The sequence below is a fragment of the Primulina tabacum genome, chromosome 15 (assembly GCF_025594145.1).
Source record: "Primulina tabacum isolate GXHZ01 chromosome 15, ASM2559414v2, whole genome shotgun sequence".
Lineage (NCBI taxonomy): Eukaryota > Viridiplantae > Streptophyta > Magnoliopsida > Lamiales > Gesneriaceae > Primulina > Primulina tabacum.
Genome location: NC_134564.1, coordinates 32,542,890 through 32,560,108, shown reverse-complemented (window position 1 = coordinate 32,560,108; position 17,219 = coordinate 32,542,890). Strand labels below are relative to the sequence as shown.

General features: G+C 33.0%; 2 protein-coding genes across 2 annotated transcripts; both read right to left on the bottom strand.

The window, feature by feature from the left end:
- Window positions 1-2,688: 2,688 nt before the first annotated feature.
- Window positions 2,689-6,901, bottom strand: LOC142527205 (3-ketoacyl-CoA thiolase 2, peroxisomal-like). The gene is made up of 14 exons (XM_075631942.1): window positions 6,688-6,901; window positions 5,389-5,465; window positions 5,189-5,273; window positions 4,964-5,090; window positions 4,770-4,868; window positions 4,601-4,668; window positions 4,405-4,512; window positions 4,250-4,327; window positions 4,013-4,145; window positions 3,840-3,936; window positions 3,604-3,727; window positions 3,418-3,526; window positions 3,075-3,158; window positions 2,689-2,985 (listed from the first exon to the last, which is right to left on the bottom strand). The coding sequence occupies exons 1-14, from the start codon at window positions 6,781-6,783 to the stop codon at window positions 2,876-2,878; spliced, it is 1,395 nt and encodes a 464-aa protein (XP_075488057.1). The 5' UTR covers window positions 6,784-6,901; the 3' UTR covers window positions 2,689-2,875.
- A 656-nt stretch (window positions 6,902-7,557) lies between these two features.
- Window positions 7,558-11,172, bottom strand: LOC142527669 (putative voltage-gated potassium channel subunit beta). Its single transcript, XM_075632551.1, has 4 exons — window positions 10,467-11,172; window positions 9,229-9,372; window positions 8,259-8,423; window positions 7,558-7,826 (listed from the first exon to the last, which is right to left on the bottom strand). Exons 1-4 carry the CDS (start codon window positions 11,049-11,051, stop codon window positions 7,713-7,715), a joined length of 1,008 nt encoding a protein of 335 aa, XP_075488666.1. The 5' UTR covers window positions 11,052-11,172; the 3' UTR covers window positions 7,558-7,712.
- Window positions 11,173-17,219: the final 6,047 nt, after the last annotated feature.

Below are 17,219 nucleotides of genomic sequence, written 5' to 3'. Positions count from 1 at the left end.
CACATAGCTTGTTTTAGTTAGATTGAGAAATATGATGCTATTTTGGTCTAAATTTTTTGCCTCCTGAATACCATGCTGCAGTAATTTAACGACTGACAAAAAAAAGAAACAAAAACTTGTGTGAAACGGTTTCACGGGTCGTATTTTGTGAGACAGATATCTTATTTGGTTCATCCATGAAAAAATATTATTTTTTATGCTAAGAGTATTACTTTCTATTTGGAATATCAGTAGGGTTGATCCGTCTCACAGATAAATATTCGTGAGACCGTCTCACAAGAGATCTAATCCAAAAAAACTTCTTCTGAAATAAAAGCTTAATTAAGAAAATGTATTTTGAATTTTATGCAAATTATTAGTACATTGGGATGTGTTCGCTTCAAATGATAGGATTGAATAAAGTTGTGTTGGATATTCTGTTCTGAAAAATACCGTTATCTAGTTATGTACATATTTGCTTGTTATGATATGATATCGTGTAGGTATTTATTGGCTTGTCAAGAAGTCAACGAATTAAGATTGAAATCAAGATAATCTCATTTGGTATATCAAATATTTATTTTCTAAATTAACCTTATTAATTTGTTTAAGAAAACCATAATGTGAATGAGTTGTACTTATCTCTGCCTATGGGTGATAGATAAAATCTTTTAAAAATTAATTTTTAAACTCCTAGTAGACGTACAAAATTAGGCACAATCTCAATTATTACAAATGAAATGACAGATGGCTTTTTATTTTATAACCATTACTTTGCAAAATTTCTAAATAAAAAAAATTATATTTAGTTACTTTTTTTTATTTTCATAGAAATTATTAATTTGAAAAATTGGGATTCCATTATATGGTAAAGAAAAATTAATTTTATTAAATTAATTTGAATAAAAATTAGCGAAATAACTATTTGAACATTGTATTTTTAGGATTTGAATCATCTGCTGTGGTTGAAAACACATTACTTTTTTTATGCGAGATGATCAATTAATTATCGTGTTTCGTCCGACAATTTTTTAAATATATGTGGTACTGTGTGAGGTTCATCAGAATCTTGTATAAAAAGTACACAGTAGTCATGTGTTGTGTTTTAACTGCAGCAGAGAATCTAAATTCATATTCTTATGTACACGTATTTACTTGTAATTACGAGTCAAAGTCACTCATTCGCTTGCATTTAGGAACTGAAACCTATTGCCACCATTAATCATAAATGTGCTCGGGTGAACATGTTGGGCTGTATTATTGACATTTCCGAGGTGTAAGTTGAATATACGGCTTTATCTGTGTTCCATCCCAACGCTTTTTCTATGTTCCACTTGCACCTAGAATAATTCAAAACTCTAAATTGACCATAATTAATAAATAAACACAGATTTATAACGTGGCCTAAAAAAAGAGAGAATGTATGGCTTTTTTTAATCAATGTTTCATTTGATTAGAGATGTAAACTAGTCAAGTCAAACAGTATGAGGTTCGACTTCGGCTCTTTTAAGATATATATAGGTTTGAGTTCGATCCGTTTGAAAATTTTTAAGTTTGCGAATAACTCAAGCTTGGTTCGTTAATAGCTCGTTTATCATGTTTAACGATTCTGGCTTGATCTCACTTCGTTGAGCATACACTTTTTCGAACTGAGTATTTTTAGCAAAAAAATCGACTAATATATGAGAATTTAAGATAGATGATTCTATTTTATAGGATTTCAATAACTTATATTTCAATAAAATAGCAATGTGAGATAAAAACTCATGACACAACAAACTAACCGAGCTCTTCCTTAAACTTGAGTTCGGTTCGATAGGATGTTCGGCTCGATAAGTTTAATGAACTAATTTTTTTACTTAATCGATCTCCGAATAGCTCGTGGTCAAAAAATCCCTATGGATCATGCTCAAAAAATTAGTGCAGCGTCTACTGCTCGCAGGACAATTCTTTATGAAACTCTGCTCCAAAAATGTTATGAAAACCATTGTTACCATGTAACCCAATCAAAAAAATCTAGAAAAACCTTTACTGTTGTTTTATTCAGGATTTGTTTTGCTTGTGGTTAAGTTTTTCTTCACAAGTGCTAAATCCCAAACTAGCAATTAGCATTACTGAAAGGACAGGACATTTGCTAAGGTGTCAAAATTAGATATGATCTTTTAATCTGACACAATTCAATCCAAAAAAATCAAATTTGGGCTTGGGATTTTCGCTTTTGGGTCAGCTCAAGTTGTACCCTGATAGCTGGTCCAAAAAAATGATCGGATTGGGTTCGAGTCAAACTGAATTGACTCGAAAATTTTAGTTTTTTTTTAAAATATAAATAATAATATTGTCTATATTTTTGTATATTGTATGTATGAAAAAATATTTATTATATATTTATATCATAAATTTTCATAATTTAATATTTATTTTGAACATTTTTTATTTTTTAAACAATCGTTTATTTGATTTAGTAAATATATTTTATTTTTCTATCATTAGATTTTTTAATTTAAATCATATATATAAAAAAGATTTTGTTATTACATATTTAAATTAAAATATTATTATTATTATTTTTGAATTTTATTTAATTTTCTTTTAAAAAAAATCATAATCGGGTTGAGAGTTTTCGGGTTGAGCAATTTTTGAATAATACTGTTGCTTAACCCGACCCAACCTACCCGAATTAACACCCTTAACATTTTTGCTCAAAAGAAAGAACCAAAAATAATCCATTTTTCCCTTAAATATCACTGTGCTTCATATTAGACTAACTGTCCGCTATGCCAAACAGCAAAGATATTATAGAATCGCCTGACGGACAAGTTTAAAGTTATTACACGACATTATTCATTTTTTGAGTTCGAACACGAATATTATTGGAACATGTATAGTTATATGGAGTTTAAAGAGCATCCTTGGAGAGGAAATTGTGTGTTTCACTTGTTCGTACGTTGGATAGCACGTCACATGTGTCGCCTCTTTCGAACACAGCAGCTGCTCCCATACCAGTGCCTGTATTAAATTTAAATACAACTCTAAATTTGGCGTTCCTGAAAACTATGTTCTTACTATATATATACACATGAGCGCTCACAGAGAACCTATACACATGGAGATCACACCAAAGCGACAATCTTTGCCTCGTCGCTTCATCTCATGCAACAAGGTGGCTACGCATCGAGCTCCTGAATCAAGCACATATTTTGATAAATACATTCAAGATTAACAACAAATAATCTATATCACTACTAGTCAGAAATTATAATTAGGTAGTATGGCATCAACTTTACCCAAGTAATTTTTGGTGCGGCTTAGTATAAAAGAATCCACAAACATGAGCTCGATTTAGCATTAACAGACAAAATTGAAAACTGATACGTACGGAAGGAACTAACGCAGCCAAAATTACTGCTAGATCAACAATTTAGCCTAGAGGAAGAATACCTGTAGCACCCAAAGGATGTCCAATAGCCATTGCACCTCCATTAACGTTAATCTTCTGAGGATCGAGCTCCAGCTTCTTACGGCAGTAAACAAATTGGGAAGCAAATGCCTGCTCAAAGCATCATTCATGTAAGGAATAAAAACATATGCACGAATAGTACACTAAGTTTCGGAATTAAAGTTTACCTCGTTTATCTCAAAAAGATCTATGTCATCAAGCTCAAGACCAGCAGATTTGACTGCTGCAGGAATAGCAACAGCTGGGCCAATGCCCATGATCGCAGGATCCACACCAACAGCAGAAAAGCTCCTGCGACAGTAGCAAAGTATGAGACTTATCACATGGAATAACATAATCCAGCTTTTTTGTTTGCAGCAGAAAGCATTTACATCAAGGTTTAATAACCAATAAATTTACAAACCTGAATACACCAAGGATGGGAAGCCCTTTCTGCACTGCAACACATCTCTTCATCAGGAGCACAGCTCCGGCACCATCACTCACTTGGCTAGAATTCCCTGAGACCCAGACCACAAGAGTAGTATAACACAATCCATGCTAAATGAGGAACCGTTGCACAAAGATCTTATTTACCAGCAGTTGTTGAACCATCTTTCTTGAAAACAGGCTTCAATTTTGCCAGATCTGATGGTGAAGCATTAGGTCTAATGCCATCATCAACAGATATAGTGACTTCTTTCTCATTCCCCGATTTTGGGTCCACAAGCTGTTTCAAACAAATAGATGCTATTACCAACAAATGACGGTAATTGAACTTAAAAATTGAAACAAGAATCAAAATAAAATGAAACGTTTTAACGAAAGTAATACCTTAGTTTTCACAGGTATTATCTCATCTTTGAATTTTGCCGAAGCAGTTGCAGCTGCAGCTTTTCTATGTGACTCAACCTTAAATACAGTTAGAATCCATTAAAAACATTGTCAGCTTTGATGCGACCAACAACTGACAGATATATTGAACTTACAGCGGCCTGATCTTGCTCCTGCCTCGTGACACCAAAACGATGGGCAACATTTTCCGAAGTGATACCCATTGGAAGAAGACAATCTTGCGCTTGAGCCATAGTTTTTACCTGGAATGTAATAGACATTTCAAGTTCAACAGTTCAATCAGTACAAAAAAACTCAATCTAATACAGGGAACGACAGAAGGAGGATTACTCTTGGATTGACTGATCCATCCCAGGCCATAGGATTGCTAGTCATTGATTCTAACCCAGCCCCAATCCCTTATTTAAAACGTGACGGAAAAGAATTAGCTAACCCATGAAAAGAGAAAAAGTTCACAATAATGTTGGCTTACACGGAACTTTTAAGCAAAAAAATGTACCAATATCATAGAACCCAGCTTTGATGGCTGCAGCAACATCAGCAACAGCTTGAAGGCCAGATGAACACTGCCTGTTCACGGTCCTGACAGGTACAGTTTCTGCATGGAAACAACCCCGTATTATCAGTGATATCGTGGAAAACAAAATATCCTAGAAAACAAATGGGTTACAGGACAACTGTACGAATACGAACCTGGAAAGCCAGCATAAAATGCAGCCATTCTGCATTCACTTGCTCTTTGAGAGCCTGGCGCCAACACAGTGCCAACAACAATATCCCCAACTTCATAGGGTTTGACATTTGTTTTATCTATCAGTGCCTGATACAGCCAGAAAGAAACAAATATAGCAGAGTCCTCAACTCCAACATCAAGTAGAACAATAATTAACAAGCATATTGTGACAGAACCAAACCTACCTTCAGAACTGGAGCGAGTAAATCATCAGGATAGGTGTCTTTGAAGCCACCCCTCTTCGACTTGCATAACGCAGTACGATAGGCACTATACACCAAGTAAGAAAATGAAAATTCTTTAGTTATGGCACCTCAAATAAAAATAGTATGATTATTCACAAAAATGTTATGGTAGCACAAATGTTCAAAATTTGATCTCTTACGCGACAATAACGACATCGTCACCAAATACTGAAGACCGTTGGTAAGCAGCGCTATCTCCAGCTGAACATACAGATGCCTGAACAAAAAGTGGGTATATGAGAACTAAAGCAACAATGTACATGTAACAAAGCTATCTCCAGCTGGAACATACAGACGCCTGAACAAAAAAGATGAGTATATGTGAATTAAAGCAACTACATACATGTAATCCCACATTCCAACATATTATACCTTTCAGCCAAAACTTATGCAACTAATATGGCAATATGCATAGTTTCATCTCAATACATTTCCAATATTTCAGTTCTATGATGCTGTTAAACTTCTTTTATCAAAAAATGTTTCACAAAATGAATCCTTATCTGTAAATTTCACATTGAGAGGAATGAACACAGTATACAGATTGACTCTACTGATTTGATTTAATATCAAACAATTAAGGGTTAACAAGTCTTTAAAAGTTTTTTAACACCAGAAAAATAAATGTATCAAGAAGATTGTCTCGAAGGAAACACCTGGACTGTCTCTGGATTGAAGAAATATGGAAAGCACTAAGAAAAACATTTACCTTTATTTGGTTTTGAAGGAAAACACGAAGGAAGTACTTGTACAAATACGTACATGATTCTATTGCTGATCAAAATTTTGTTAGTTTTCTTATTTCATTGTATCCAATCACACCCGAAAAGAATAGATTGATAATGCTTTTTCAAGAACAAAATTTAACTGATTTGTCCCTTATGCTTTCTAAATAAAATAAAATCCCAGGTCCAAATATAGGTAAGGCCTAATGAAAACACTTTCCATTTTCTCACATAATGACAACACTTTCCATTTTCTTACATAATGACGATTTCATTATGTTCTCAAATTAATTATATCCACCAAATTAGAATTAATTCTCCTCGAAAGAAAATGATACCATCACCATTTCTGAGACTCCACTATTTGCTTCAGACTTTCCTCTCAAAAATCATAACCCAAGTATGGCCATACCTGATTGCTCATGGTACCTCTTCGGTTAGAACTCAATTTAAGCATAAATCTAAATCGGTAGCTAGACTTAAAATCTGGGAAAGTATTGCACCTCAAGTGTTTATATACACGAGCGATCACGGAATCAGAAAAGTGTTTAATTTTGATCGGATCAAAACTTAGACAACCAAAAAAACAACACTTTCCGGATCCCCAACGTAATCAAACAGATAAGGCAACTGAAATCAAAACTTTCGAATCCATCTAACTTAAAATAGAATTCATCAACAAAACAAATTCAATCGCAAAACAAAGAATCTGACCGAAATTGAAGATTGAATATCTTCGAGCGAAGAAGAGGTGAATGACGGACAAAGGTGCTGCAGCAAAACTCTTTGCCTCTCAACCGCTTTCTCCATTTCCGAATAACAAAATTCCAGAGAACAGTTGGTCTACGCAACTATAGATAGATATAAACTCACTGTGCGAGTGTTGGGAAGCGTGAGAGGATAATCGAAAGAACAAAAGTGGGATACTCTCTTCTTTTTTATTTTTATAATTATAATTGTCAAATAATAAATTAAAAAAAAAAGATCTTAAATTCATGTTATATGAAATTGTGTTTTCAAAAATTTATTAAATAATATAATAATAATGAAAATAAAAATATAATGAGTAATATTATAATTTTAATTCAGGCAAAAGCAACCTTAATTGATAATACTTAGGATAAGGTCGAACTACTAAAATGGTCTTTGACCTCACATTCAAATTCAGACCCGTTTGCTAGAAATAGTCGCTACACCTTTTTGTTTGGATTTGGATGTGCAATAAAAAATAACCTTTTAATATAATTAATAATTTTTTTTTTTTGAATGATGCAAGCAAAATATACGTCTCACAGTATTAATTCATAAAACTATCTTATAAATTTTTTTATATTATATTCATTATTATTGTTAAAATACCTAAGAAATGATATACTTTCGCAAATGAGATTTTGTTTTTGAGGTAATGTTTTATATTTAAAAATAAAAATAAAATAATTTTGTTATTGTAATTATAGAATTCACATCAAGAGATTTTGGATTTAAAAAATGAAGAACAAATTCAAAAATAATCAAACGAATTTATAAAAAAACTTGCAAAATTTACATCAAGAGATCTTGGATTAAAATAATAATAATAACGAATTCAATAATATTCAAACGAATTTATAAAAATGTGCCAGAAATTATAAGTGACACCCACGACAACACTACAAGTGAAAACAATCCAAGCCAAAATAAAATTCACCAGGGATCCAAATGAATCACAATCACACAGAAAGATGAGTTCTACATGAGTTTTAACGAAATGAATCCGGGCGCTTAGGTTTGCTCTGAACGACTGCTTCGATCTTTTCCATCACTGCAGGCGTAAGCATAGGAATGACATTTATAGCTTTCATGTTCTCTTCAATCTGTATTACAAAAAATAATAGATCACTGTTGGTGAAAAAGTTCAGTAGCATGTACAGAAGAACAATGGAAAGATTTGATCCTTCGATCCTACTAAAGTTATAGCTAATTGTAAAACTTCGACAAAGATATTTTGAGTCATGCAGTAGCCTCAGTACTATATTTGCATTATTTTGCCAAAACATGCACAATCGTTGCCTCCCAAATATTAAGCCGGCTTGGGATTCACGACCAATAGCAACACAAATGTCATATTTCGATCACTATGATATAGCAGGGGAAAAGGTTGCTTCTTGGCACCAATATGCAAACATTTAAAAAAAATGCATTTCCCAAGTTTTGATACAACGCAATAATCATTTATGAATGGAGATAGTGGAAATGCAGCAATGACAACTAATTTCTACATTTGAGACAAAGATCATTGAGCGGACCTGAGCTTCTTTGGTGGCACCAGTGATGACAGATGAGACATTAGGATTCGAAGCACACCAAGCAATAGCAAGTTGAGATAAAGTTACATCCAACTCATCTGCAATTGGCTTCAACCCTTTCACTTTCTTCATAACATCATCTACCATTGATCTGCTAGCGAGATTCTGAACGAAATAAGCCCACAAATAAGTTCCACACAAATAACAAGAGGAGAAAATGAAAGGTGCAGATAATACAGCTAACCATAAGTTCAATTATGCGCATGTTTGGATGCCGAAGCTTCTATCAAAACATCACAAAAAAATGCTTTTCCAAAAAGAGTTGTGAGGTTTCTTTTTATGAAAAAAGGCGATTAAAAAAGGCACAAACCTCAAAATATATTTAGGTTCCTGCTTCGACTCTTCTTTAAAAAATATCTTTTTCACCGTTCTATTGAGTCGATTCAAACATAGAACTGCCTTTCTTTTTAAGAAAAAGAAAAAACATTAAAAAAAACCACCTGGCCAGCTTAATGAGGCATTGTTTTAGACCAACTATTTCTGCATCCAAACCGGCCTAATAACAACAAAACTCAGCATGCATATATGATATAACACATGCACAGTGGCAATGAACTTACAGAGCAGACCATTTCTCAAAATAACCAGCAGAGAATCACTCAGAACTGAACTTAAAGAAATCAAAGCTTCTTAATTCAAGTGAGACATTACTTGTAGCAAACAATTCTGTCAAATTGAGTCGATCTAATCTTCAAGCTAAGTTTGACGATATAGCAGAGCTTGGTCAATTCAAACTCGTCGTTTGTATACATTAATTACTAATGACTCGTTCTTGATTTTTGACAGGAACAAAATAGCTTGATCAAGATACATAATTTACAGAAGATTGAAGACCGAATTTGCAACCCACACACAATAGTCTAGTAGGTGATAAATTAATCAGAACTTTAACTGATGTTCTTATTACTACCTTGTAATTTTCCAACGCAAACCTACTATCAGGTGGAATATTTCCAGTGGTATACTTTCCAGTCAAAACTCCAGATGCAAGTGGGCTCCATGTGGCAAGACCAAGACCGTAGTTGGTGTACAGAGGTAAAAACTCAGATTCAACCTGCAGGAATCAAACGAAATTGGAAATCACATATTACAGTATACAATGAGGAAATGTATTGAGCAACTGGAATATAGAACTCTAGCAGTAACTTCTTCCATAAATCTTATACTCTCATGATGAGGACCCCATTGGCAGGAGGTGAACCCTCTCGCATGATTTTTTTTTAAAAAAAATTTATATAATTTTTGTTCATCTTTCTGAAAATCAAAATTTCCTCCCCCTTCAATTTTCTGGGTCTACCCTTCTATCCGCTAGGAAAAGAAGCCCATTTAGTTGAGATTTCATGTCCCACTAAGATGTCTTATGTATGAAAAATGTGAGGTCTTGTTGGTTGTAATAAATCATTAGCATAAGTATCCTCGAAATGGGTTTTAACGCTAGCACGAGAAGTTAATTATGTTACCACAGAAAGTGAGCTGTCATTTGATAATCAATATGCAAATACTAGTATAACACTACTGTCATGCCTAACTATATCGTAATACAATGCTGCTTAGCTATTTGTTTCATGTGGCAGCAGACAATGAAACAGCATATAGAATAATCCCACCCCATATAAAATATGAATTGCAATCTCTAAAAGACAGCCAGTTGTGCTCACCAATAGAAATGAAGCGAGTACAGCATCTAATTCGTGATATATTCACTCAAAAGTTTCCGAGCTTATTTTGATTAGCATCAAGTTTCGAGCTTTTAAGTGCCAGCATTGTACTACTATGCGGTATGTTATGAACTTGTTGGGGAAAGAATACAGAAAAAGTGTCATTGTTTGAAGATGAAGACATTGAGTTGCTTAAAGTTTAATGGGATGACTACTACTCTATTCTTATGACTCCATATCTCAACCAGCAGGACAAGCGACGAAAATTTTGCTTTCAGATCCCCCAATAACACCTACAAAAACTCCCCCACAGCTACAAATAACATGGTCCACACCATAATGTTAAAAAAAAATTGAAAAGAAAAAAGGACTTTGAACACGTGATTAAGAACTCGGAGTACTTTTTATACAATAAATTCGCCCAACTCAACAAACAACAACAAAAACTACACAAACACCAGCCCAGATTCGTTACTTTCTCTAGTGTTACCTTATGTCTGGAAAAAAGATTGTATTCAGGCTGTTCGACAAGGGGCCCCACAAGATCCAGCCTCCCAGCCACACTCCAAGCCTCAGTGATCTGCTGAGCAGACCACTCACTAGTTCCCCAATAATAAGCCCATCCCTTGTCAATCACGAAGTTCATAGCCCTGACAGTCTCTTCAATAGGCGTGAAGCTATCAGGCCGATGGCAATAAAGCACATCAACGTACTCCATATCCAGCCTCTTCAGACAGTTCTTCGTTCCCTCTACTATATGCTTTCTTGACAAACCCTTGTCATTAGGCCCTGGCCCACCCCAGAAGATCTTGGTGGATATAACGAGATCCGATCGCTTCCATCCAAGCTCCTTTATAGCTTGGCCCATGATCTCCTCCGCCCGTCCATTGGCATAGACCTCGGCATTGTCGAAGAAGTTTACTCCATGATCGCGACAGCATTGGAGGATCGATTTGGCTTCCTTCACGTCAAGCTGATTCCCAAATGTGACCCAAGCACCATAGGAGAGCTGGGACACCTTTAGGCCCGATCTTCCGAGATTCCTATACTGCATACTTTGGTCCGGGAATTTCATCGAACAGTTTGTCGGTTCTTCTTTGTCGAATCTTTACGGTGTTCGAGAGGAAGAGATTTGTAAACGTGACGGTGAAGAAACTTTGGCAGAAAAAAGTGATGCTGATGCGATGGAGCGATACTTTCACTGGGAAAGGTTTTATATTTATATATTTATTATTATTATTATTTATAAATATTATTAATTATTTTGAAACTAAATATTGTATCAAAAAAATTAGGATTTATATAATTAATATTTTAATAAAAATATATTGTTGGAATTTATTTTTTAGAAAAAAATTAAAAAAAAATCAAATATTCTCCTGAAAAGGAAAAAAAAATATGAGAGCCATGTCCAAGAATGCCCCCCATGGAATTAAAAAAAAATAACCTCGAAAAAAATTATTAAAACAAATGGCACAAAAATAATCAAACTAATTTAATAGAACATTAAAAAAATTATTTAAATATATTTTTTAATATAAATATTTACTAAACATGAAATTTATTATACACTCGCAAGGCCCATTTATCTTGAATCTCCTTTTTTCATTTATTTTTAAGTGAATATTTTCTCATCAATTCAATTTGAACTTCAAAAGTTGATGTTATAAAGCTTCACTGTTAATTCTATTTTACATATGCAAAATATCATTTCAAAAAATAATTTACTACTTTAAAAAAAACAAAATATTTTACTTGCTCAAATCCAAATATTAATTAATGCTTGCCTAATCTCCTTTCTAGATTATGGATATTTTGAATAGAAATTATGCGTTACCAAAATAAAAATTTTAGTAAAAATTTATTACATTACATAAAAAATTTAATATTTTATTGGTCTATAAATTGAAAATAATTATTATTTTTAATGGTAGAATTTACTTTTTAAATTAGTTATTATATAATATTTAATGTCTGATAATTTTATATAATTTTAGTTAATATGCATCTTAATTTTGATCATAACTCAAAATTCATACATATGATAATAAATAAAAAATATTTATCAGTTGAATATATATAAACTGTGTGTGTGATTGATTTAAAAATTTATGAACACACAAATATATAAAGACAATTATATGAAATTATATATTAAAATTTTATAAAGCTACACCAATTGCAAATATTTTAACGTACTTACTCTCTATTTTCATGTACAAATAAATGTTTTGTTTTTAATTTGTTGTTGATGTATTGTAAAAAAAAAAATCGATATCTTTTTTCATACAAAAATTTACTTAAAATAAATGAAATTATTTTAAGTTTAATTATTTATTAATATTGAAAATTATTGTTTCATATTTTTTAAAAATATTAATTAAAAAAATAAACATATGGAATTGACCTGAATAATTGATGTTTGTTTAATTGTAATAAATTTAATACTGACTTATTTATTATCTTTTAAGATTAAATAAATAAGTAAAAAAATATTATATCGATAGATAAAAATATTATAAATAAATAAAAACTATTCATATCCAACTGCTCATTCAAAGAAATTTTAAAAAAAAAGCCATAATAATAAGTTAAACAATCCATAAACTTCTATGAAAAAGTTATAAAAATGCTGAAAAATAAATTTACAAGATTTTGGGAAAATATTTAGAGATTTGTGAGACTCAACAAAAATTAATAGAAATCTATCAACTTTTCATAAAGTCTATTATTTAAGAAAAGTCAGTAAATATCTTCAATAACCTCACCCTTTGGAAAGCTTTTAGATTCACGAATTTAATTAAAAGAACAATTTTGGTGTAACCTTGTTTGAATTCAGTATCCAATTTTCAACATCAAATCATAATCACATGCAAATGATTACAAATTGTCTCAATTTTCATTCTTGATTTCCCATTATAAAAGGCAAGATCACATGTACTTGCAATACTCTTATGCAGAAAAAAAATAAAAATGACTCGTTTCCGAACCAAGTATGATGTAGTACCTCTTGCGGCGACGTTCTTTGTCATCTCTTTAGTCATCCCTACAAGTTTCTCGATTGGATGGTCTTTCTCAAGAACAGTTCACCAAATATTAATCTAGTGAGCCATTGCTACGCGAACGGGGACGATATCGGGGTAAACACGCTTCTTCCCTCTCAAAAACAAACATTCACATGCTCAGTAATCCTCAAACATAGGAGTGTTGCGACATGTGAGCTGACCTTGGGGAACTTGCATGGGTCGTTCGACCTTTTCGATTGGGACCGAGACCGAAATAGGTTCAAGGAGTTGGCCAATCTGAGCATCTGGCAGGCCGACGAGAAGGGATTATCCATGCTTCTTCATGGAGAGTATGTTTTGCAATACCCTTGGTAGCGAGGTTTTGAACTCGATTGCGTGTAAAAGGTTGTTTTTAAAACATTTGGGATGGTTTGGATAAAATAAAAATTTGATCCTTGTTGATCCACTTTTTTCTTGTTTTGCTTAGTTTTCATAATTACCTCAATTCAGAAATGTAAAACTTAAAGTAAAAATGAGATAAAGAAGCAATTTTAACGTTGTTCGGTCTAACTTATCTATATCCACGGTGTCACAGCCAACCTATCAAGTAAATCAATTAAATTTCAATATGTTACAATTAGGCAAGAACTTATTCGAATAAAAAAGTCTTTTTTTTCTAATGATGTCTCTATTACGAAGATATTCAATGGATTTCATTTAACGAGCATCACTCATCTTCAAATCTGTCTTGATCGAACTCCCTTTGAAATTGAGGATTGTTCTCTCCTGAGAACATCACCTTTCTCTCCCGATGAATGAATTCCGAGACTCAGAGTTTGTGTGTACCACCAATAATTTAACAGCTCTCAAAACATAATGATAATGTAGAAATGTCAGTAGCTTGTCTCGGGAGATGCCATAATACAAAATGGACAGTTTTGTTTTGGCTCTTGATTATGCTCCCAACCAACCTGACAAACTCCCAACATAAAATATTCTATATGCAAGAAATATCACTCCCTTCCGAGAATTAACCTTCATCTCCCGAAGTATGTCTGAATGACTATAGTGTATAAAAGCAACAAAAAACAATCAACAAACCGCTCTGAAAGATTTCACAATGATTGGCACACATGGTCACTGTCGGCCATATATATGGCCATACTTGGAAATCTCTAAACCGATTGAAAACTCATTTATATAGAAGACCTATCATGACCAAAATAGACATTATCTTGTCAAATCTTGCACAATATATTTCAAGATAATGTCATCCAATATCTTCATCATATCTTCAACACATCACAAAAAATAATCAAATGTTATCTTCTTCAATTATCTTTTTATCTCTAAAAATCTTTAAAACAATATTTTAAATTTTTTTGACAAATAATCTCAAAAATAAGCAATAATATAAACTAAAATAATGATCTGTTTGACATGTTATGTAAGAGACCACGATAAGAATAATGTTATATGTAAAACCAAATTTATACAATAATTCTTACAACACAAAAAATTCAATACAAAAATTACATTTATCAAAATTTCACAATAAATTCAATACAAAATCTCATGAAATAATAACAAAATCTCATGAAAAAAGAGCAAAATATCACGATATAATTGTTATAAATATCGTTGTACGATATTTTGATCGTACCTTTAGAATTATTATTTTTCAATTAGAGAATATCTACTACTAATTACGATCCAAATTTCTAAATTCGCTTGAGACAAATAATTTGGATTAAGGAATTTAAAACCACGGATTTCAGGTACATATTTATAGTTTAATTTTTTGAATAATTTTATACAGGAATTTAAAAATAGTCTTCTTACATTTTAATGTTAAAAAAACATTTCTTACAAATTAGTACTAATTACAATAGATTCCAAATGACTAGAATCCAAATTTTAAATCATTACATGAGCCAAATATTTTCATTCAATCGCAAATCTTAAAAATAAGTATGAATCGTCATAATATGGGAGAATAATATTTCGGTCTCGAACTTGCATATTTTTTATTTTTTGTTTTGTTATCAGCTAATTCATATTCTTAATACAATAACTTGTATTCTTTTCGATTTTACATTGTCCATCAGAATGTTAACATGAAGTGAGAAAATGCTAATGTGACACCGTATATTATCGATATGTTCAATGTCACGATCAGCATTCCCGTGAAATGACTAAATTGAAAAAAAAAAGCAAATTACACTACAAATAAAAAGGAATTAGCGACGGTCCAAACCGTCGCTACAAGGGTATGACGACGGTTTTAACGACGGTTTACATGTCCGTCACGGGAAGTCGCGTCGCCTTCTATAAGCGACGGTTTCTCAATAACCGTCGTTAATATAGCGACGGTTTTTTTAAGAATACCGTCGCTTAGAGTAGCTACGGTTAACATCAACACCGTCGCTAAGTTAATCGACAGTTATAAACAAACAGTCACTAAAATAAGCGACGGTTTTGTCAAACACCGTCGCTAAAATAGGCGACGGTGTTGTCAAAAATCGTCGCTCTAATAAGCAACGGTTTTGTCATAAACCATCGCAAAAATAAGCGACGGTTCTGTCGAAAACCGTCGCTATAATAAGCGACGTTTTTTTTTTTGAAAAAACCGTAGATTCATGAAGCGACAGTATTTAATCCAAATACTACGCAAAATTTCATAAATAAAATATTATGCAAAAATAAAATATTAAATTTTCTGTAAAAAAAAATAAGCTTTACAAACCTGACGTTCACGAAGATATATATGCAGATCTACGTAACGTTGAAAGATCACACCGACGAGCAAATCTATAAAATTAATACGAAAAAATGTTAGTAAAAAAAAAAAGAAACTTGAAAAAAATTGATAGACCTTAACTCCCAGAGAAAAAAGGCGCAAATCGCAGAAAAAATGTTCGCAAACCTCGGTATATATAGAACCATAGCGACGGTTTTTGCAAAAACCGTGGGTACTAGCGACACTTGCGTTTGGAACCGTCGCTATTAGCGACGGTATTTTGGGAACCGTCGCCGATCTAGATCGACGACGGTTTAAGTACAACCATCGCTATTGGCGACAGTAAAAGAAAACCGTCGCTATGAGCGATGGTTAACAAAAACCGTCGCCGAATTCAATAAAACCGTCGCTTGCTTCTGTTTTTCTTAAAAAAAAATTTCTTAAATACGTAGTTATATAAAAATATATTTTGTCAAGTATAATTGAAAAAAAATTAACAACAACATTTGAGAAATGTAATCATATTACTAATCTACAAATAATAATACAAGTGTTTCGTACAAATGTCGTAAAAAAATCAGAAAAAAACGTGGAACGGTGACTGGGATGCGATCTCTCAGCATGGCGTTCTCCGACGACTGACCCGGAGCCATCTCATCTTGATTTTTGGTCATCGACTAAGCCATGTAGCGCTTCATCTCCTCCTGTGATGTTGATAAAAAATGAATCATATCGATTTTTCTTAATGTAACGTTAATGTGAATACGAAATTTCATAAACTTACGTGGTGTAGGCGGGATCGCGGGTCAACGAACGATCACTAAATTGTTGAAAGAAAAAATTCATAGCAACGGTTTGGTTCTAACCGTCGCTCATAGCGACGATTTTAGACAAACGGTCGCTAACAGAGATCGGCGACGGTTATGGTTTAACCGTCGCTATTGGCAACGGATAAAAAATATTGTCGCCTTCTATTGCGACGGTCTCGTTTTAGTAATATACTGTCGCCTTCTATTGCGACGGTCTAGTTTTATACCGTCGCACATGGCAACGGATAAAAAACCCGTCGCCTAATATGGTGACAGACATAATTATTAACGTCGCTAAAGGCGACAGTCAAAAATCCCGTCGCACAAAATGGCGACGGGTCTGTTCTAACTGTCGCAAAATAGCGACGGGTTTCAAACACCGTCGCTATTTCCCGTCGCTACAGTAGCTAGCGACGGTTGTTAATAAACCGTCGCTAATAAGGCGACGGTTCATCAAAAACCGTCGTTACAGGAGCAAACCGTCGCTATGCCAACCGTTTTTTTGTAATGTAAGTGGATTAAAATTATGAATTAACTGATAACATAATCAAAAATGAAAAATTTACAAGTTACGAGATCAAAAATGTTATTCACACGTCTCTTAAATTTTGATTTTTCCCTCTTATTAAAAAAGACATAACATAAACCTCGGGTCTCACACGAAAGAAAAAATGACTCATTTCTGAACC

Excerpts from the sequence above, each read along its gene's own strand:
- LOC142527205 (XM_075631942.1), bottom strand. The coding sequence starts at position 6,783 with ATGGAGAAAGCGGTTGAGAGGCAAAGAGTTTTGCTGCAGCACCTTTGT. Across the intron at positions 5,466-6,687 it reads ATATTCAATCTTCAATTTCG|GCATCTGTATGTTCAGCTGG; the intron begins GTCAGATTCTTT and ends CTTTTTGTTCAG. Across the intron at positions 4,869-4,963 it reads ATTTTATGCTGGCTTTCCAG|AAACTGTACCTGTCAGGACC; the intron begins GTTCGTATTCGT and ends GTTTCCATGCAG.
- LOC142527669 (XM_075632551.1), bottom strand. The coding sequence starts at position 11,051 with ATGAAATTCCCGGACCAAAGTATGCAGTATAGGAATCTCGGAAGATCG. Across the intron at positions 9,373-10,466 it reads ATCTTTTTTCCAGACATAAG|GTTGAATCTGAGTTTTTACC; the intron begins GTAACACTAGAG and ends TGATTCCTGCAG. Across the intron at positions 8,424-9,228 it reads TTGCGTTGGAAAATTACAAG|AATCTCGCTAGCAGATCAAT; the intron begins GTAGTAATAAGA and ends TATTTCGTTCAG.